This window comes from Scyliorhinus torazame, chromosome 2 (assembly GCF_047496885.1).
Source record: "Scyliorhinus torazame isolate Kashiwa2021f chromosome 2, sScyTor2.1, whole genome shotgun sequence".
NCBI lineage: Eukaryota > Metazoa > Chordata > Chondrichthyes > Carcharhiniformes > Scyliorhinidae > Scyliorhinus > Scyliorhinus torazame.
The window spans coordinates 326590406-326611613 of NC_092708.1; the positions used below are offsets into that span (position 1 = coordinate 326590406).

The following is a 21208-nucleotide window of genomic DNA, read 5'->3' on the forward strand; positions in this document are numbered from 1 at the left end:
AGGAGAATGTGCAAACTCCACACGGACAGTTACCCGGGGCCAGGATCGAACCCGGGTCCTCGGCACCGTGAAGCAGCAGTGCTAACCACTGCCGCCCCCCCATGTATAAAAAGTTGATCATTATTGAAACAGCTGATGAAAGTATTTGTCATTTTATTGTTTGAGGACCGGGATAAAGCAGCAAGCCACATTTATTTACATTGAAAAGAACTGGGGCGTCATTCTCCGACCCCCCAGAGGGTCGGAGAATGCCCGATGGCCGCCGTGAATCCCGCCCCCGCCGAATTCTCCGAAGGGAGAAAAGTCGGCGGGGCGTTAATGGCGCCGCTGCCGCGGAGAATGTCACGGGTCTGCGCAAGGCAGCCGATTTTCGGCCTGCCGATATTCTCCCTTCCGGATGGGCCGAAGTCCCGTCGACGTGATGACCGTTCACGTCGACGTGAACCAAACCTCCTTTTCATCGGCGTGACCCGGTGCTCCAGGCTCACGCCGACCAGCGTGGAGGTGAGTGACGGCCTGGGGGGTTGGCTCTGGGCAGGAAATGGCGTGGCCGCAGACTGATTGCGTGAGGAGAGGTGTGTCTCGGCTTGTGTGTGTGTGTGTGCGCGGCGGGGGGGGGGGGGTTAGAGTAGGCTGGGCTCCAGGGGAGTGCCGGGAGGGGGTCCGTGCCGGGGTGGAGGTTGGGGGTTGGTGGGGGTCCGTGCTGGGGTGGAGGTTGGGGGTTGGGGGGGTCCGTGCTGGGGTGGAGGTTGGGGGTTGGGGGGGGTCCGTGCTGGGGTAGAGGTTGGGGAGGGGGGGTCCGTGCTGGGGTGGAGGTTGGGGAGGGGGTCCGTGCCGGGGTGGAGGTTGGGGGGGGGGTCCGTGCCGGGGTGGAGGTTGGGGGTTGGGGGGGGGTCCGTGCCGGGGTGGAGGTTGGGGAGGGGGTCCGTGCCGGGGTGGAGGTTGGGGGTTGGGGGGGGTCCGTGCTGGGGTGGAGGTTGGGGGTTGGGGGGGGTCCGTGCTGGGGTGGAGGTTGGGGGGGGGGGGTCCGTGCCGGGGTGGAGGTTGGGGGGGTCCGTGCCGAGGAGGGTGATGGGAGGGCAAGTGAGTTGGTCCACCTGGCCAGGTGCCAGCCTCCAACAGTTGGACCCATCCGGTCCATGCCACCTGGCTGGGGGGAGGAGGGGATATGGCCAATGATGACATGTCGTCGTTCCCCTCCCCCCCCCACCAGGCCGTCATGTTTTCAGATCATCCAGCGATGTTGGCCGCCGTGGTGGCAGCCGCTCCTGTCTATGTTGCCCTGGATGAGGAGGAGGAGGAGGAGGAGGAGCGTGCCAGAGAGGCGGCGCAGGCTGCCGCAGAGGGGCAGGCGGCAGCCGCCCAGGCTGGAGGGACACCTGACCGACAGGACGAGGAGGGGGAGGAGGACGTCGCGGCCCCACGGCAACGGAGGCACCCGAGGGCGCCCCGTGTGTACCGGCCCCGGCAGTCATACCAGGACCTCACGGACCGGGAATGCAGGAGGAGACTCCGGATGAGCCGGGAAACCGTGGCACACATCTGCCACCTGCTGGCACACCTGTCACCGCGTGGCACTGGCGGGGGACACCCTCTCCCCGTGTCTGTCAAGGTTACGGTGGCCCTGAACTTTTATGCAACGGGGTCATTCCAGGCACCGAGTGGGGACCTGTCCGGCATATCGCAGACATCAGTGCATCCGGGCAGTGACAGATGCCCTTTATGCCATGGCGCACCGCTACATCCGCTTCCCCGTGGACCGGGCCAGCCAAGATGCCCGGGCCGTGGGCTTCTCTGCCGTGGCCGGGTTCCCCATGGTCCAGGGCGCGATCGATGGGATGCACGTCGCCGTGCGGCCACCTGCAGATAACAGGGCCGTGTTCACCAATAGGAAGGGGACCTATTCGATGAACGTACAGGTGGTCTGCGACCACCGCATGATGATCCTGCACGTCTGCGCCCGTCACCCAGGCAGTGTACACGACTCATTCGTGTTGTCGCGGTCGTCCATCCCCGGCATGTACGAGGGACGCCATCCCCGGCTGAGGGGCTGGTTGCTGGGCGACAGGGGCTACCCATTGCGATCGTGGCTGATGATGCCTATACGGAGGCCACGCAATGAGGCGGAGAACCGCTACAATGATGCCCATGTAGCGACAAGGGGAGTGATCGAGAGGTGCTTTGGCGTGCTGAAGATGCGTTTCAGGTGCCTGGATCTCTCTGGGGGCGCCCTCCAGTATCGGTCATATAGGGTCGGCCGCATCATTGTGGTGTGCTGTGTCCTGCACAACATAGCCCAGCAGAGGGGCGATGTGCCGCAGGCAGAGGAGGGCGGAGTGGAGGAGCAGCAGGAAGAGGCACAGTCCTCCCCAGATGAGGGGGATGGGGGCAATGGTCAGGGCAGACGGGGTAGACACAGGCGGGTGGCTGTCCACCGTTACCGGCTGGCCCAGCGGGCACGGGACAGACTGATAGACGCCCGCTTCACTGACTAGATGGGCGTGGGAATCGGGTAGTATGGCCACAGACCGCACACCATGGCAACAGCCGACCACCCACACACCCCACCCATCCACCCACCCAGCACCCTCACCCCCTTCCCCAACCCCACCCACCCCACCCGCATGCACACCACCCCCCCACCCCCATTGCCGATCCACCTGCGGCACAACGGGCCGGGCTCACACAGTTGCGGGTGGACGCGTGTCTATCGCAGGCCATGGAGGATGATGACAACCCGCCCTGCAATGAGCTCCTGGCTCTACATCGTTGGACTATGTCTGACCCATGGCCACAGTACCACCATCCACCCGGACCATCCCGTCTATGTTGCCCTGGATGGTCCCGTCCTCTGCCCGGGGGATGTTGATGGCGGCCCAGGGGGAAGGGGGCAGACTCACCTGGGGCTGAGGTAAGACCACCCCTCACACACACACTTGCGCTCAACGTACATGACACGCCCGCACACTTTGGACAGAGCACAAAGGCAGCTTCGGTAGGTGTAACATTGACTTTAATAACCAAAGGAGTTCATGCACGTGCCCTAGCCCCTAAAACTCATCTGTGCCCTGCACCCGTGCCAACTTACTCAGTGTCTAATTGTTTGGCCTTACGCCTTTGACTACGTCTACGTGGTTCCCCAGACGGTACAGCAGAACTGGAGGTGGACTCCTGTGATTCCTGCCCTCTGACACTGGATCCCTTTGGCGGCCGTTTCCTGGGGCGCCCTGGCCTAGATGGGCCAGGCTGCGGCCCGGGCAACTGGGATGGCGAGCTGCCAGCCTGTCCTGCCCGTTGCCCACCCGATGCACCTGGGACGGAAGGGGGGGAGTCCGAGGTGTCGCGGTGTACCGGGACCTCCCCTACAGAGGGAGCCGGGACGGACCACACCACCTCCTCCTCCCTCGGGGTGCCCGATGGCCCCCAGGCCTCTACATGGGTGGGGGATGCGAACGGACTGGCCATCCGACGCCCCCCCGACATCTGGCGCTGCCAGTCCTGGAGGCCCGTGCTGGTATCGACAGGGGTCTGCAGGTTTGCAGCCATGGAGCCCAGGGTGTTGGCAAACCCTGTCTGTGACAGTGCGACACCGGCTCGCACATGGCCACTGGCGCCAATGCCCTCAGCGATGGCCTGCTGAGACTGGGCCATGGCCTGCAGAGACTGGGCCATGGCCTGCTGTGACTGGGCCATGGCCTGCTGAGACTGGGCCATGGCCTGCAGAGACTGGGCTATGGCGTTGAGCGCCTCTGCCATCTGGCGCTGGCACTGGCTCATGGCCTCCTGTGAGAGGGCAGCCATTTCCTGGGCCACAGACGCCGCCTGCACGGAAGGCCCCAGGCCTCGCAAACCGTTCCCCATGTCTGACACCATCGCAACCATTGCCTCCACCGCGGACGCCACCCGTGCGGTGTCAGCCTGGGTGGCACGCATGACCGGGACCACTCCCAGCTCCTGGACGCGGGTGGACTCCTCCACCTGCGACCGCAGCCGCCGCAAGCCGCCCGTCACCCTCTTCGCTCGTCTCCGGGTCGGTGGTTGCATCGGATCTATGTGTGGGTGTGGTAACTGCAGGAACCCGGGATCCATCTGGGCGGCAGATGTTCGCTTGGCCTGGGCTCCCCTCCGACCGCCCGGTCCCTCTGCTGCTCCTACCTCCACCTGCTGTACTGGGACGGCTGTGTTGTGTGCACCAGTGAGTGTACCAGACGCCTCATCACTAAAGTGCCCAACCGTGGTGAGTGTTTCTGCGATGGTGGAGGGTGTTGGTGACAGCAGTGGCGTTGTGTCGTGCTCTTCGTCCCACTCTGAGTCCATGGCACTTTGGGGTGGGGGTTCGTCTCCACCCATCCACTCTGAGTCACTGTCCGGTATTTCGTCTTCCTGGGTAGTGCTGTCCCGGGTAGGGGTGTCCTGGGTAGTGGTGTCCCGGGTAGTGGTGTCCCGGGTAGTGGTGTCCCGGGTAGTGGTGTCCCGGGTAGTGGTGTCCCGGGTAGTGGTGTCCCGGGTAGGGGTGTCCCGGGTAGGGGTGTCCCGGGTAGGGGTGTCCTGGGTAGTGGTGTCCTGGGTAGTGGTGTCCTGGGTAGTGGTGTTCTGGGTAGTGGTGTCCTGGCTCGGATGTGACGGGGGCCTGTGGCTGCCCCCCTCATCGCTGGGTGGTCGCTCCCGCACGTGACGGGGGTGTCGTCTCCCTGTTGCTCCAGGTCTCTCCGTCTCCCGTGGTGTGCGAGGGGCATCCTGCGGGCGTCGCATGCTGGAGGGTCCGGGTCTCTCCGTCTCCCGTGGTGTGCGAGGGGCATCCTGCGGGCGTCGCATGCTGGAGGGTCCGGGTCTCTCCGTCTCCCGTGGTCTCCGAGGGGCATCCTGCGGGCGGTGTGCATCTGCGGGGATGGGTGCCTGGACGTTTGGTCCTGCGATACACAATGAAGCATGCATGGTTAGACATCAGGCAGTGATCAGGTGATACAGGGGAGGGGGATATAGGGGAGGGGGGATATGGGGACGGGCTGTCGGTGGCTCACTTGCTGGTGGGCCCCCGACCTCTGCATCAGCAACCTCCCGGTCCTCAGGTCCGCCAGCCAGTTCCAGGGCCCTTTCCTCGTGTACGGTCAGTGGCCTCTCATCAGCGGGCCCTCATCCAGTCCTCACATGCTCCCTATTGTTGTGTGCGCGCTTCTCCTGTGGGGGGGGGGTGGGTGGTGGCAGGGGTAAAAGGCAACAGTGTTAGGCAGGTATATGAATGCACGCCATCGGTTGCGCGTGCATTGCAGAGGTTAAGGTTAGGGCTGGATTCACTTGGGGATATGGGGGATATGGGGGAGGGGGGATATGGGGGAGGGGGGATATGGGGGAGGGGGGGATATGGGGGAGGGGGGATATGGGGGATGGGGGATATGGGGAGGGGGGATATGGGGGAGGGGGATATGGGGGATATGGGGAGGGGGGATATGGGGGAGGGGGGATATGGGGGAGGGGGGATATGGGGAGGGGGGATATGGGGATATGGGGGAGGGGGGATATGGGGGGGGGATATGGGGAGGGGGATATGGGGAGGGGGGATATGGGGGAGGCTCACCCTGCCTGCTCTGACGAGGTCGTTCACCTTCTTGTGGCACTGGGTGCCTGTCCGTGGTGTCAGGGCCACAGCGGTGACGGCCTCTGCCACTTCCCTCCACAGACGCCGGCTGTAGCGTGGGGCAACTCTGCGGCCGTGCCCGGGATACAGGGCATCCCTCCTCTGCTCCACCGCGTCCAGGAGCTCCTCCACATCGCGTGACTCGAACCTCGGGGCTGAGCGACGGCCAGCCATCCAGTCGGGTGTTGTGGTCGGGTGTTGTGGTCGGGTGGGGGGGAGCTGCGCGGCCTTATGAGCCGTCACGCCGTGCAGCGCGTATGACGCTGCACAGCGTGAACCACTGCGCAAGCGCGGATCCCGTTACGTCGCTGCTAGCCCATTTCGGGCCGGAGACTATCGACCCATTTTTCTGACGTGACGCAAGTGGGATTTGCGCCGTTTTTTGCGCCGATCGGCGGACTTTCCGCCGATAACGGAGAATTTCGCCCCTGATTAGCACTTCTGAGTATTGTAGTGATCTCTGTATATGCATATACATAAGGGGTTAATGTGTAGTCAGTACAGTCAGATGATCACTAGAGGGCAACACTAACTGGGGTATAAATACAAGCTCAATCTGTTTTCTCTCTCTCTTCGGGTGTGTTGTGACTAGAGAACAGAAGTGTATAGTTAGCTCAGAGTGCAAGTATAATATTCATAGTTAATCTAACTCCATCGTGTTTAATTCAATAGCGAGTAAAAATATTGAAGAATCAAACTCACAAGTTAATTGATTAGTTACTCAATAAATTATTTGTTATCACTGGACAACTTTGATTCATCATTATCAAAGTTAAGTTCAACTCGGCATAAACAAATAAGTAACATATATTACTCCAAGTAATATAACATGCCACCAGGCGTAGTAATACAATACGACAAGTATTGCTCCCACCTTCCCCATCATTCTGTTCCATTGTCAAACAGTTCAGATTGGCCCTTGTTTCCTTCATTTCTATGATCTTCCATTTCTGCTGCTGTGTCTCCGGCTTCCTGGTTCTCACCAGAGTAATTTGCCATATATATAATACAAAAATCTATGGTTTTGTCTCAAATGAGCTGAACAGCAATGATTGAAGATACTAAAAATTGGTGGGTACATCAATTATATACGGTGATTGAATTTGATCAATACGAAGAGATAAATTAACAATAGGCGGTTTTCTCCTGTCCCCAGCTGCGTGTTTCTCAGTGGTGCGCCGTTCGCTGCTGGCGGGATTTAATCTTCCCGCCACTTATCAATGGGATTTCCCATTGAAGCCCCCCACACCGCTGGGAAACCCATGGGCGGGTGTGCGCTGCCAGCGGGAAAAGAGAATCCCAACGGTCGGAGAATTACGGCCTGTGTTCAGTGAAGTGCATTGTATTTAAGGCATATTGGCTTAGATGTGTTCTCCTGTGTGCAAATATATGCGGTGTATAAGAAGACATTACGCAAGCCAATTTCAGAGGGTTGTCCTTTTACTTCGTAATTATTATTTTTAAATTATTTATTTTTAATAATTGTTCTTAATTATTTTCTTGGCGTGCTTAGCAACCGATGAACGTCCAAAGACAGTTTGTGAACAGCACCGAGAGAGACTGCAAACAGAATTGAACCCACATGAGTCTCAGCCTCGCGTCGGGGTCCATATCCCTGAGTGTGATGAAGACGGGAACTTCAGGCCTCTGCAATGTCACGGCAGTACAGGGCACTGCTGGTGTGTGGATGAAAGGGGACAGGAAATTCCTGGGACTAGAACCTCACCTGGATCTGGTCAACCACGCTGTGGACTGCCAGGTCAGTCAATATGTTAATTATGCAAAGTGATCTCAACTGTCATAAAAAAGAGGAATTGAAAGAGATTTTTATGTTTTGAAAGTGAGTCTGAATTGCAAACCGTTGGGCCACTCCTGTGTCTTCATATTGGAAACAGAGATTTACTCCGTCAGTTATCCCCTGTGTTTTTGCAGTGCCTATATTCAGAACATCAAATGATAATTAAAAATGAGAAGGCAAATCAGCCAATTTAGCCATAGAATCCCTCTAGTGCAGAAGGAGTCCGTTTGACCCATCGGGTCTGCACCGACCTCAGAAAGAGCATCCTACCTAGGCCCAATCCCCGTAATCCCACCTAACCTGCACAACTTTTGACACTAAGGGGCAATTTAGCATGGCCAATCCCCACCTAACCTGCACATTTTTGAACTGTGGTAGGAAACTGGAACACCCGGAGGAAACCCATGCAGACACGGGGAGAAAGTGCAAACTCCACATAAACAGTCACCCAAGGCTGGAACTGAATGGGTCCCTGGCACAGTGAAGCAGCAGTGCTAACCACTATGCCACCTTGCTTAGCAATCAAAAGAGATTCTAATTTCCTTCGCCATTTTAGCATCACATTTTCTTCAGTTGATTCGAGGAGACTTTCCTTCACTGCTCCAGAAATGTATTTTGCACATTGATCATCCTTAGTGTCGGGAAACTTTCCTGAAATCTGACGTAAAATGATGCCCCCCCCCCCGAACAAATTGCATACTGCCGAACACATTTGCACTTGGGTGTTTGTTACATTTCTTATATGTTTGTCACTCACAAATCCTGCGATATCAAAGCTGAGATGTTTAAATGACAGTGGGTACACGAATGAGGGTAGTTTTGATAATCGCCTTCCTGGAGGGCAGCACTGGATCCTGTTACAGCTGGAGCACAATGTGACTTTCGAAGGGAGGGTGGGAGAAGGGTTGTTTCTGAAGCCCACACGCCTCCTATTATTAACAGGCCTCAGAGGAGCAGTTTTGAATTTTCGGTTGTCAGGCACGGAGAACACTGGGACATGTCAGGGTGCAGCTGGCGTGCACACAGCAAGGAGCCCTGAGGGCCAATGGGTACGCCCATTCAACTCATTTAAATGAGGGAAAGTAAGGCTCTCCTGCACAACCACACTTTCCATCGCTGATACGGAGAGGCATGTATTAGTCAACAGAGAGAGGTAGGAGCTCCTAGAGTGATGTCAAGCTGCTGCCATCACTCAGGCAGCAGAGGTTGGCAGAGGAAGCTCTGGTGAGTAGGCCGACTGAGAAGCTAAATTGGCTGATTTTGGTTCTCTCCCCCCATCCCCCAAAAAAGAGATGGCTCCCACCCCTGTCCACTGTTAAGGATGGAGAGAGGGGCTACAACCAGAGCCATCTCCTAACACGCGCCTCCACAGGACAGATCACCGACTTCTTGAAGATGGGCCTCTGTAGCCTTGACCCAGTCAGGTGGCGCCTTCCCGTATGAGCCAGTCAGAGTGTCTATTTTTGTGGTTATTTGCTGGGCACTGTGCAACATGACCATACAAAAGAGGCTTGGAGCAGGATGAAGAGGAGGACCTAGAACACCACTCTTCCTTGCAGGAGGAGGAAGAGGAGGACTGTTGCTGAATTAGCATAGTCCTTACAGCCAGAACAGCCTGTCAATCACCATGAGGTCTTGCAATGCCTGACATTGTAGATGAGCCTGGTGTCCAGGCATTGCAGAAAGAGATTGTCCAAAACCTCATAGTGATTGGCAGGCTGGCCTTGCTGTAAGGACTATGCTAATTCAGCAACAGTTCACTTAAGAGCTTCGTAGGCCTTTGTCTGATCACTCTGTAATTCGCCTTTGATCAGAGAGAGAAGTTCTCCAGCCAGCACACCCATCTGGGGTGGCAACGGTGGTGCAGTGGTTAGCACTGCTACCACATGGCGCCGAGGACCCGGGTTCAATTCCGGCCCCGGGTCACTGTCCGTGTGGAGTTTACACATTCTCCCCGTGTCTGTGTGGGTCTCAACCCCACAACCCAAAGATGTGCAGAGTAGGCAGATTAGCCATGCTAAATTGCCCCTTAATAAAAAAAAGCACACACATCTGAATAATCCCATTGCCACCCAAAGGCATTGAGAATGCAGTGTCCACTTTTATCATTGCCCCATATCACAACTGCAACAAGCTCAGGCCCCGATCTTCATTTCACTTTTCTCAACAAGTTTTGAGTTATCAAAATTAGAGCAATGGCAAATCAAGCGTCATCTGGGTGAAGTCTTCTTTATCAAGTGCAACTAGAAGCGCAACGCCTTATACATGCTCCTGCGAGGTGCTTCCCCTACGGCTGACGAAGAGGTAAGAGTCACACTCTTTTCCTTGTGTCTGCCCATGCTGGAGATGCCCAACAGCTCCCTTCCTTATCGTCGAGGTGCCTGTCAGGACACCTCCACAAGCTGCTGCACCAGTATCGTTGATGGGGAAGCGTCTGTCACAGGGCCTTGTTGGCATGGATGCGTCCTGAGTTGGAGGACCAAGGAGGCAAGGAATGATGCTGGTGCCCCCTGAGGGGTGACCTCCACCCTTTTATGGCACTGTTGCATGCTGAATGAGGCCACGAAGCTGACATCCACTGAACATTTGTGCTCCATCGGTGATACTAAGCGATCAGAGATTCTCATTCTTTCTGTGCGTGTCAGTGCGCTGCTCCTGCATCCAGTCAGAGTGGTTCTGCACATGAACCTCCCAGAGGGTTGCCGCTCTCTCAGTGGAGGAACCCATGCATCCCTGAGCCATGATGGAGCACATGTGTGCTGTTTGACCTGCTCCATTGTCTGCCCATGGTTTGGCAATGCCTCCGCAATCTCCGATATTTGAGAACCCATCTGTATCTGATGTCCTAGGAAGACCCTTCTTGTTTGTGACACCCTGGGCGCAGCATCTCCACCCAGCCAAGCATGGCCATGAAGGGGATTATCGTTGCGCTCCTCCAGCAATATTCCCTTCACCGTTGAGTCCCTTAGGTGAGGGTGGCTGACATCTCATTAATGCAACTGGCCATTTGCTCTGACAATGTTAGGGAGAGGTTTGTGCAGTCAGTCTGCTCTGCTCGTGTCCATGCTGCCAACAGAGCCAGAGGTCTTTTACCCTCATGTCACTTACCACTCACCTTCCCAGATTCTAATAGTATGTTAAACCTTTTGCAACATTGGACCCACATCATCCCTGTGACAACTCCACTGCTGATATCTATAGTGACCTCCATCCAGGCCCTTTAAGTCTCTTTAGGTAACCGCCTTGTACCGGAAGCCAAGAAGAAAATGTATCCGCTCTCAGCGACTGCTTCCATGATTTGTTTTCGGAAAACCTTGGGAACGCTTATGTACATCTGCCTGTGAGCACCAGCCTGCTCCGTTCCTACCCATAACATATCTTCAGCGAATAGCAAGCCCTTTCATGGCTGCTGTTCACCCTCTCAAAGAGTCAGCCAATTTCTGCCTCCTAGTATCCGCTGGCACCGTTGAACCTGGTCCCCTGGCATTTCGATATTTCACATTTCAAAATAGCTTCCCACCATTTACGCTGGCACAGCACGCGTTTAGGACTCAGGAATTATCTAAGTGTCGTGTTCCCAATCCAAACTGAAAATCCACCCTTAAATGTTTGTTTCCAATTTACATTTTCTACCCAATCTCGGCCCTCCAAAAGAACTAAGAACAATACAGCACAGTAACAGGCCTCATTACACTTTAAAATATTCTTCACAAATCACACAGACTGCCAAACAAATTTCTTTCCAATGGCACTCCAGGAAGAAAATTCTGCGAGATACAGCTGCCAAAGCAATTCCCTAATTGATCCTCGGATGTTTTTACTCCACTCTGTCTCTCCTCCAACTCCTTGAAGCGAGGACGACACTTGCCACGGAGCCCATGGGGTCTTTTAGCGTGGGGAGGCTGTTGCATGCAGCTACCACACACTTCTGGCTGGCCAGGAAACTCTTCCGCTCTTGCCACCTGGCATCAACATATTGGGAAGATTTACAGGTTGATAAACAAAGAGTCAGGAGGTCCATTCCGAAGTCTGAAACCTTCTCGCCTGTAAGCTCTTCCCTGTAAGCTGTCAATGTCTGCAAAGAGCTGACAGGATAACTGAACCTTGTGAAGCACTGGTGTTCATTTGTTTCGAGCGAGCTGATTCTTTGCTTGTATACACGGAGCTGCAGGCAACCACGAAACAATCTTCTTTCCAAAGCCCTGTCACTGATCGTCAGAATGTTCTTCACCCACTTCACTATAATCTCCTGAAGTAAAATTCACCATAGAAAGCGTGGGAGGGTGAGCTGTGAGGAGATGCAAAGATGCTTCAGCGGGTTTTGGACAGGCTGCGTGAGTGGGCACATGCATGGCAGATGCAGCATAATGTGGATAAATGTGAGGTTATCCACTTCGGTAGCAAAAATAGGAGGGCAGATTATTATTTGAATGTGTATAAATTGAGAGACGGATACACAGTGAGACCTTGGTGTCCTTGTGCATCAGTTGCTGAAAGTAAGTGCGCAGATACAGAATGCATTAAAGATGGCAAATAGTATGTTGTCCTTCAAAGCAAGAGGATTTGAGAATCGAAATAGAGATGTTTTACTGCAATGGTATAGGGCAATGGTGAGGCCACACCTGGAGTACTGTGTGCATTTTTGGTGTCCTTATCTGCAGAAGGATGTTCTTGTTATGGAGGGAGTGCAGCAAAGGTTTACTAGGCTCATTCCTGAGATGGTGGGGCTGTCAGATGAGGAGAGACTTAAGTCGGGTTAGGATTATGCTCATTCGAGTTTAGAAGAGTGAGAGGGGATGTCATAGAAACTTATAAAATTCTAACAGGATTAGACAGGGTAGATTCAGAAAGAATGTTCCCGATGGTGGGGGAGTCTAGAACTAGGGTCATAGTTTGAGGATAAGGGGTAAACCTTCTAGGACTGAGGTGAGGAGACATTTCTTCACCCAGAGATTGTTGAATCTGAGGAACTCGTTACCACATAAAGTAGTTGAGGCCGAGACATTGTGTAATTTCAAGAAGGAATTAGATATAGCTCTTGGGGCTAAACGAATCAAGGGATATGGAGGGGGATCAGGGTATTGAACTTGATGATCAGCCACGATCACAATGAATGGTGGAGCAGGCCCGAACGGCCCAATGTCCTCCTGCTTTTATTTTCCATGTATGTTTCCAGGTATATACAACTTTCAGGTTGCGGCTGGATTGAGTGTATATTGGGGTAGGTTTGAACTTCCTGTCATGTAAATATGGGAGGATATCATGCCAGGAGTCAACAGGTCCCTTATTGCCAGACTGCCGGTAAAACTGGAATGTTGCAAGCCAGTCGCTGGGCTGAATTTCATGGGTGCTTGGACCGCTAGGTAGGAGCTGAAGCAGATGTGAAACCCGCTTCTGCCCAGTGTTTCTACAAAAGCACAATATCACACTGGAGAGACAAGTAAGGCCCATTCAATGTGGAATGCGTCTGTTGGTTGGGTCAGCACTGTGTGGGTGAGGATGTCAAGCACCGAGTCCAATGGTATCCCCCAGGACTTTGGGAGCCTTAATTAAACTTCACTTGAAGGTGTAAGTCTACTAACCACATTTTACGGGTGCAATTCAGTGGAGAAAAATTAAAGTGCGCTTCGGCGCCATGTCTCTCGGCAGCTGCAACGCCGAGATTCACCGGCAGTTTGCTGGTGTTTTGGTCCTCAGGGAATTTCTCGCCGCCAAGGCCATACTTTAGTTGATTTTCTGCTGGCGAGCTCGCCAGTAGGGACCACTCCTCGCAACCCTGATCTCTGCACCCCTCCCAACCCCCCTTACCTCCCCTTCAATGGAAAAGACCCCCTCCTCCTCGGGCCCAATTCTTGTCAGTGCCAACTGGATGCCCTGGCACTGCCAGCCTGGCACCCTGTTTGCCCCAGCACCATGGTAATTCCAAGTTGCCCAGGTGCCGGGGAGTGCCAGGGTACCACCCTGCCCTGTCCCCGACCATCTGGGAGTCCCTAATGGCCTGCAAAATCCAACCGAGATGGCATCACGCTTGGTCCATGTTTATGGAAACCAGTGCTGAAAGGTGTCCTGACGCTGTCTCGCAGGCGCAGTCATTGACTCCCAGGAATTTAAATGAGTCTAATGGCACATTTGAATATGCAGATCCGGATCATGCCTGCAAGGACAAGGTCCAGATCTCACTGGGCGGAGATGCGCAACGGGTGAACCGCGCGAGGGGCCCAAATCAAGCTCTGCTCCGGGCGTAACAAAGTTGCTGAATCGTGCCCGTCATACTGAATTGACCAGGTTAGAAGTTACTGGTAGCAAGTACTGCATGGTGATGGGGCCAGGTACATCCATTCATTTCAAAAGAAAATAACACACGCACAAATCTCCGTTTGCAATGAATAACTCTGGGTAAAGGTACATCTTTGGTGATGTGAGCAATTTGAGGTGTTGCATTAAGAATATTCTGTAAACTCCATGGGCGGAATCTTGTGGTGGTGATTGGGGTTTCGGGTAGGAAGAGTTCGACGTTGCCTTTTTTCAGGAAGGCCCTCAGCATCTTATTCCACTCCGACACTTGACGAGGCCACTGGGTGGCTTATCAATCCAGATTAAGGAATCGAGGAGCAGTTCTACTGAATGGCAGCACCAACATGGAGGCTGCTGCCAGTACACACCAACCCAATGCCAAGGATCGTGACTGGATCCCAGGCCAGAGGTGGTGATCACAGGGTGGGGATCGCAGGGGAGGAGGGTGTTCATCAGCAATGATTCTGAGCAGGCCCCCACTTCCCGAAGCTGAGTCCTTTGATCAGACGCAACAGGGTTTGCTGGTCATGCTTCCTGCATGGTAATTCCCCTACCATGCCACTGGGTTAATAGCAGTGGGTATTAATTGCCCACTTAAGGGCCTCAACTGGCAGGGTGGGCAGACTGTTCATGCGCTTTCCTGCCACGGACTTAATCGGGATAGAGGTGGGAAGGTGGTCGGATGCCCACATGCTATCCTACCAGCTAATTAAATGCTCTCCACATTAAAACTAGCCATGGAGAAGGGCACAAGATTCCGCTCTGTTTTCTTTCCTATAAACAGAGCGATAATAACGAGAAGAGGCAGTCATTGACCCAACAATTTGTACCATTATTTTAAAATGAGAATCTTTTTGATTAGAACCCATTGAACGTCCAAAGACTGCCTGTGAACAGCATCGAGAGAGACTGCAAACAGAGCTGAGCCTGCGGGGATCTCTAGGTTTTGTTGGAGTCCATATCCCGGAGTGTGATGAAGAAGGGAACTTCAGGCCTATGCAATGTCACGGCAGCTCAGGCCACTGCTGGTGTGTGAATGAAAACGGACAGGAACTTCCTGGGACTAGGACACCGCCTGGAACTGCTCGACCACAGTGTGGACAGTCAGGTCAGCCAGTGTTTTCATTCCGGAAAATACCCAGAATTGTAACAAAAACGTAGTTCAAAGATACTTCAGTTCTTTTGTGTGTCTAATTGGAAATTTTGGAGAAGCACCAAGGTGTAATTCGAAGAAGCTGTGCAAACAACTGATTTCGTCATCTGACATTTCCTGTATTTATGTTGTGCCTATCATTACTGTTTGACATTGTGTTGTAAGTATGACTGGAACAAAGGGTCAGACCATGTTCATTTTAATCCAAAAGGCATTGTTATCCTTCCTGACTATTCCCGCCCCCTCCCAACTTCTTCCATCGTTCTTTTTGGCTGTCAGCCAGGTCACAATACCCCTTGTATCCTTCATTCCAACAGATCTCTCATCTCTGGTTTCCGGGTTTTCCGCAGATTACTTCACCTTATTCCGATTTTGCAGCCTAACTGAATTGGCAGTTCACCTTCACTATTAAGAATGAGCAATAGGTTAAAAGAACAGCATAGGTACTGTATCAACAAAGGACTAAAATCGAATAAAAAGCACGCGACACAAGTATTACAAGAAATCAAAAGGAAAAAAAAAATTTGGAAATGAAATTCCCCCTGCCTTCAATGTGTCTCTTCACTTGCATGCTCCTGCTATTGGTGTTCTGCTCTCCCTCTCTCCTTTGTTGAATTGGATTATTTTATTCCTCGGTTACAAATTTATTAACGACAAATCGTAGAATCATAGAAAAGTTGCAGCACATAAGGAGACCATTCGGCCCATCTTGTCCATGCCTGCCTGAGGACACCCCTTTCTAATACCACCTTCCTGCACCTGGTCCATAGCCCTGTATTTTACAGCACGAAAGGTTTAGCTCCAGGTACTTGGTGCCTCCACCGCCAACTCGGGAAGCGAATTCCAGACTCGCACTACCTTCTGCGTAAAAAAGTTCTTCCTCATGTCCCCTTTAAACCTTCTGTCACTTACATTGAATCTATGTCCCTGGTTCTAGAATTCTCCACCAAGGGAAACAATCTTAGCCTGTCCACTTTATATCTTCCCCTCATAATTTTGTACACCTCAATCAAGTCACCCCTCAGCCTCCTTTGTTCCATGGAGAATAATTCCAACCTATCCAATCTTTCCTCGTAGCTACAGTTTCTAGCCCTGGCAACCTTCTTGTATACCTCCTCTGCACTCTCTCCAGAGCAATAATGTCCTTCCTGTAATGTGGTGACCAGAACTGCACACAATACTCCAGTTATGGCCTCACCAATGTCTTCTACAATTCCAACATTTTATCCTTTTATATTCTATACCTCTGCCAGTGAAAGAGAGCATTCCATATGCTTTCTTTACAATCTTGTCTACTTGAACTGCTGCCTTTAAGGATCTGTGTACCTGTACACTAAGATCTCTTACTTCATCTACCCCTCTTCATATATTCCCTTTTATTGTGTACTCCTATAACTGTTTGGCCTTCTTAAATGCAAGTCTCTGTGTTAAGCTCCATCTGCCACTTTATCGTCCATCCGCCAACCCACCTATATCATTTTGAAGATTATAGCTATCCTCTACACTGTCCACCACTTGGCAAATCTTTGTGTCGTCTGCAAATTTCCCAATCATGCTCCCCAAGTTCATGTCCAAATCATTAATATATAACACAAACAGTAAGGGCCCCCAACACCAAGCCCTGTGGAACACCACTTGAACCAACTTTCCAATTGCAAGGGCAGCCATTGACCATTACCCTTTGTTTCCTATTACTAAGCCAACTTTTTATCCAGTTCGCCTGTATCCCAAGGGCTTTCACTTTCTTGACCAATCTGCTAGGTGGTACTCTGGCAAACACCTTGCTACAATCCATGTACACAACATCCACTGCACTACCTTCATCAACCCTTCTTGTCACTCAAAGAATTCAATCAAATTTGTGAGGCAAGACCTCCCTTTGCTGACTATCCCTGACTGGTCCATTCCTTTCTATGTGACAGTTAATCCTATCTCTCAGGATTGATTCTACTAATTTACCCATCACTAACGTAAAACTAACTGCCCTATAATTGCTTGGGATTTCCTTTGATCCCTTTTTAAATAATGCATTTTCCCAGATTTCCAGTACTTCCCCTGTATCTAATGACGATTAGAAAATCATTCTCCGAGCAACTGCTATATCCTCCCTGGCCAACTTCAGTAGCCTTGAAAACAACCCATTTCGCCCTGGCGACATATCATCTGACAACATTTTTCTTCCCTGTTACTTTAACCCAAATTAATAATCCACAATTACATTCTCACAAAGGAAATGGTTTCCAATTACATTCCAGGAAGAATATTTCTGCAAGAAAATTGCTGATATAACAGCTCCTCACAACAATACTCAGAAAATGACATTTATCCAATTACAGATACAAAAATCTAGGGTTGTGTCTACACTCTTTACAGATCTGAATTCAGCTGTAAACAGATGGATCCCTGTTGGTGGAATCTGTTTGAGGTGATTATTAAGACAATCACATGTGAATTAAATTAAAATGTATTGGCTTAGGTATCATTTTTGTCCTATACATCGACTGGTGACACCAGGAATACAGGAGAAATTATGTTACATGATGCTTTGCAACATTTGTACATTATTTCATAATTGTTTCAAATCAGTTCCTGTCGCTTTGATTAGAACCCATTGAACGTCCAAAGACTGCTTGTGAACAGCACCGAGAGAGATTGCAAACCGAGCTGAGCCTGCGTGGATCTCAACCTCTTGTTGGAGTCTATATCCCTGAGTGTGATGAAGAAGGGAACTTCAGGCCTCTGCAATGTCACGGCAGTACAGGCCACTGCTGGTGTGTGGACGAAAACGGACAAGAAATTCCTGGGACTAGGACACCACCTGGAACTGGCCAACCGCAGTGCAGGCTGCCAGGTCAGTCAATGTTTTAATGAAACAAAATGACCAATTGTGTAGCAAGAGATGAGGTGTTCAAAGGGCCTTTCATTTGTTTTTGAGAGTAGAGAATGCCTCAAATTGCTTCAGCTCGAGCTTCGGATTTCTCAGTGAGCTTAATACGAAGATGTGGTCGCTACGGAGGACGAGAGTTTCCTGGATCAGAGATTCCGGGAGGTGGCTACCCGTCCATCAGAGCTCAGTTCAGGGTAGTTTGTGGATTGCCGCCTGGAAGAGTAGGAAGTACAGAAGTCCATGGGGTTTGTGCCACTCTCAGATAGATGCTCCTTATTGGATGCTGCTGGGCGTGACACTACCCTGAAGGAGTGGATTCAATGGGCAAGGGACAGCATAGGATGGGATGAATGTAGGAATTTAATGTATTATATATATTTGGTGCAGTAAGGGTTAAAAGCCAGGTTAGTGTGTGTATAACTGCTGTAGTAGTTGTAAAGAAACAAATCCTGGTTTACAAGACAGCTGGGCTTTCTGGAACCAAAATGCAGGTCAAGCATTGTAAAAGTTTGGACTAATGGAATTTTATTTATACTAGGAGGGTTCCCTGTGGAATAGTTAATTAGAAACATTGTGTTCAGTTTAGTAAGATTATGTAGTTAATAGGACGAGCCAGTGGTTGAAGCGGTCAGGTGTTAAGGGTGTTCAGAGAGTTTTTGTTTTTGTCTGGAAGGTGAGCGAGAGAAGGCTTTCTGAAGAAATACATCCAGAGATTCTGCGTTATTCTGATAAGGTGTCGGGTCTTTTCCTTTAAGCAGTCTCAAAAGACCTCCTTCTTAAAGTGGAGTATTCAAGACATTTTTTTTCCCAGAAAGTATACCTGAGTGCTAACTGTATTTAAAAGTGGATTGAGAGCTGAGATGGTTTTGTTGCTTGAGTGGGAATAAAGATAGTAGTTAAGGGTTCTTGTGTCACTGTATTGATTAGCATTATTTAAGTAGTAATTGTTAGCTATTTTCTTGTGTAATGTGAAAGATATTTTAATGCTGTGTTAGTGCTAACATTTGTCTTAATATATCACATTCCTATTTTGCATGAATCACTCCTGGAGTGAGGTATCCTTTCCTCACAGTCATACAAAATTTTAAAATTAAGTATTGGGGTTTCTGTCCAGTATCCTAGCCACTAGTTGGGGTCTGGTCCGGAATTGTAATAAGGAGAAACCAACAAGGAGTAAGAATTGAATTCTCATACAAGATTCCATTGTTAGGAAGACAGACCGGCATTTCCGTAACTGTCATTGTGATTTGTTGCCTCCCTAGTACCAGGGTAAAGGACATCATGGAGAGGGTAGAGAATATTCTGTAGGGTAGGGAATGAGCAAGAGGTTTTGGTACATGTTGGCACCGGCAACCTCGAGGGGGCTTGTTTTGAAGACATTTGATCAGATTTTCAGGAACCAGAAACAAGGTGAAAAGTAGGAGATTAAAGGTGGTAATCTCTAGAATTCTGAGTGCATGCGCTGCCTGGAGTAGAAGCAGGAAGATAGTAAAAGTCAATGAACTGCGCAGGTATGGTGGATCAACACACCCACAAATGGTGCAAAAGCCACCCTACTCTGACCTGAAAAGTGCCCATACACCTCAAATTACCCTGAAAATTCAAAGCAACTCATAAATTTGAAGATAGGGTAAATAAGCTGTTTCACATTGCTGCTATGCAGCGGCTACACAAGTGGTATTTGCTGCTAACACCATGCAGCTGTCGGTTTAAAAAAATGTTCTGCCTCCCAAACAATTGAATAATGTTCTGTATGAGTTTCAGGCTTGTCCGATGCCAGATATGCAAGTTGTACATCCCAATATTTGGTTGATCAACCAAACAGCATGTTCCTTTGGTTGCTGAAAATAGGCAGAATGGGGACTTCCGGGTGCGGCTATGCAGAGCTAGGTCGCATATTCGGCAGCTCCCGCTTGGAACGGACTTTTGGGCTCTTTTGCAGGGCCCCCACGGCATTTGTTTGACATCTCCCGGTGTGGGAAGAAGGCTGCAGCATTCCCCTGACGGTGTCCCCCAGGAGTGTTGTGTCTTTTGGCTGCCAGACCCGGCAGAAACAGTGAAGGATTTGGCTTGATCTGCAGCAATAGGCAGAGGCCTCTTCCAGCATGCAGGCGGGGGAAGGGCAAGCTTAAAGCTGCAATCTGACTTGACTCTATCAAAGGTGAATTCTAGCAGCAGAGGGAACAACTGTGAAAGGATTTACCAAGGCCATTGAAGAAGCAGGGACGAGGCTTCTGGTGGCGGCCATGGAGGAGTAGGTCGCGCATTCGGCAGCTCCCGTCTGGAACCGACTCTCAGACCTTTTTCAGGAGTTTCCATAGACTTTTTGGGGCAGACTGGTGAAGCAAACACTGCCAACTTCTATGAAACGGACCAGAAGTGTAACGGCCAAATGAGCGGCACTGGAGCAACGGGAGAAGCGAGGGAAAGAAAACAAAATGGCGGCGGCCAGGGACAAAGGGGAGCTGCAGGAGTTCATCAAGCGCTGCTTCGAGGAGCAGTGCGAGGAGATACGCAAAGAGATGTTGGCGCCTATGCTTTCGGCAATTGAAGGACTTGGGATCACACAGAAGGCCCACGAAGCTAAGATCCAGGAGGTACAGAAAAGAGTCAGTCAGAACGAGGATGAGCTTGTGGGCCTGGCGGTGAGAGTGGAGCAGAACGAGGCGCTACACAAGAGGTGGGTGGGAAGACTCGAAGACCTGGAGAACAGGTCGAGGAGAAAGAATCTACAAATCCTGGGTCTCCCTGAGGGAGTGGAGGGGGCTGATGCCGGGGCATACGCGAGCACGATGCTCGAGACGATGATGGGCACGAAGGCCCCTTCGAGGCCGCTGGAGTTGGACGGGGCACATCGGGTGCTGGCGAAGAAGCCCCAGGCAAATGAGCCGGCAAGGGCGATGGTGGTGAGGTTCCACCGGTTCACGGACAGAGAGTGGGTCCTGAGATGGGCCAAGAAGGAGCGGAGCAGTAAGTGGGACAATGCAGAGATCCGAATATACCCGGACTGGAGCACGGAGGTTGCAAAGCGGAGAGCGGGTTTCAACCGGGCCAAAGCGGCGTTGTACCGGAAAGAAGTGAAATTCGGAATGCTGCAGCCAGCGCGACTGTGGGTCACATACAAGGGCCAACACTATTACATTGAAACGCCTGAAGAGGCGTGGACCTTTGTACACGCCGAAAAGTTGGACTCTAACTGAGGGTTTGTGAGGGTGGGGGGATGTTTTGGGGTTTGATGTGTGATGGTTGTTGTATATAGGGGGTCAATTACACGCAGGAAATGTTACATGGGCTGGGGGTGAGAGACAAGGCCGCGACAGGAGCTGCGCCAGAGGGGGCGGAGCGGGCTTTGGAAAGCGCGGGTTTTTTTCCCGCGCGCGGGAAGAAAGGCGGGAAGGGGAACGAAGGAATGCATATGGATTGGGAGACTCCCACGCGGGG

The 21208-nt window shown here is 51.7% G+C and overlaps 1 protein-coding gene across 9 annotated transcripts in view; it reads left to right on the forward strand.

Annotated features, from left to right (window-relative positions):
* The window catches only part of nid2a (nidogen 2a (osteonidogen)), a 277646-nt gene that overhangs the window by 133934 nt on the left and 122504 nt on the right, over positions 1-21208 (forward strand). For 7 of the 9 annotated variants that reach the window (XM_072489757.1, XM_072489756.1, XM_072489755.1 and 4 more), the window contains 3 exons: positions 7149-7394; positions 14590-14835; positions 17486-17731. In XM_072489757.1, the coding sequence (XP_072345858.1) occupies positions 7149-7394; positions 14590-14835; positions 17486-17731 (738 nt within the window). The remainder of the gene's footprint in view (positions 1-7148; positions 7395-14589; positions 14836-17485; positions 17732-21208) is intronic. The other 2 variants (XM_072489754.1, XM_072489759.1) reach the window with 1 other exon arrangement.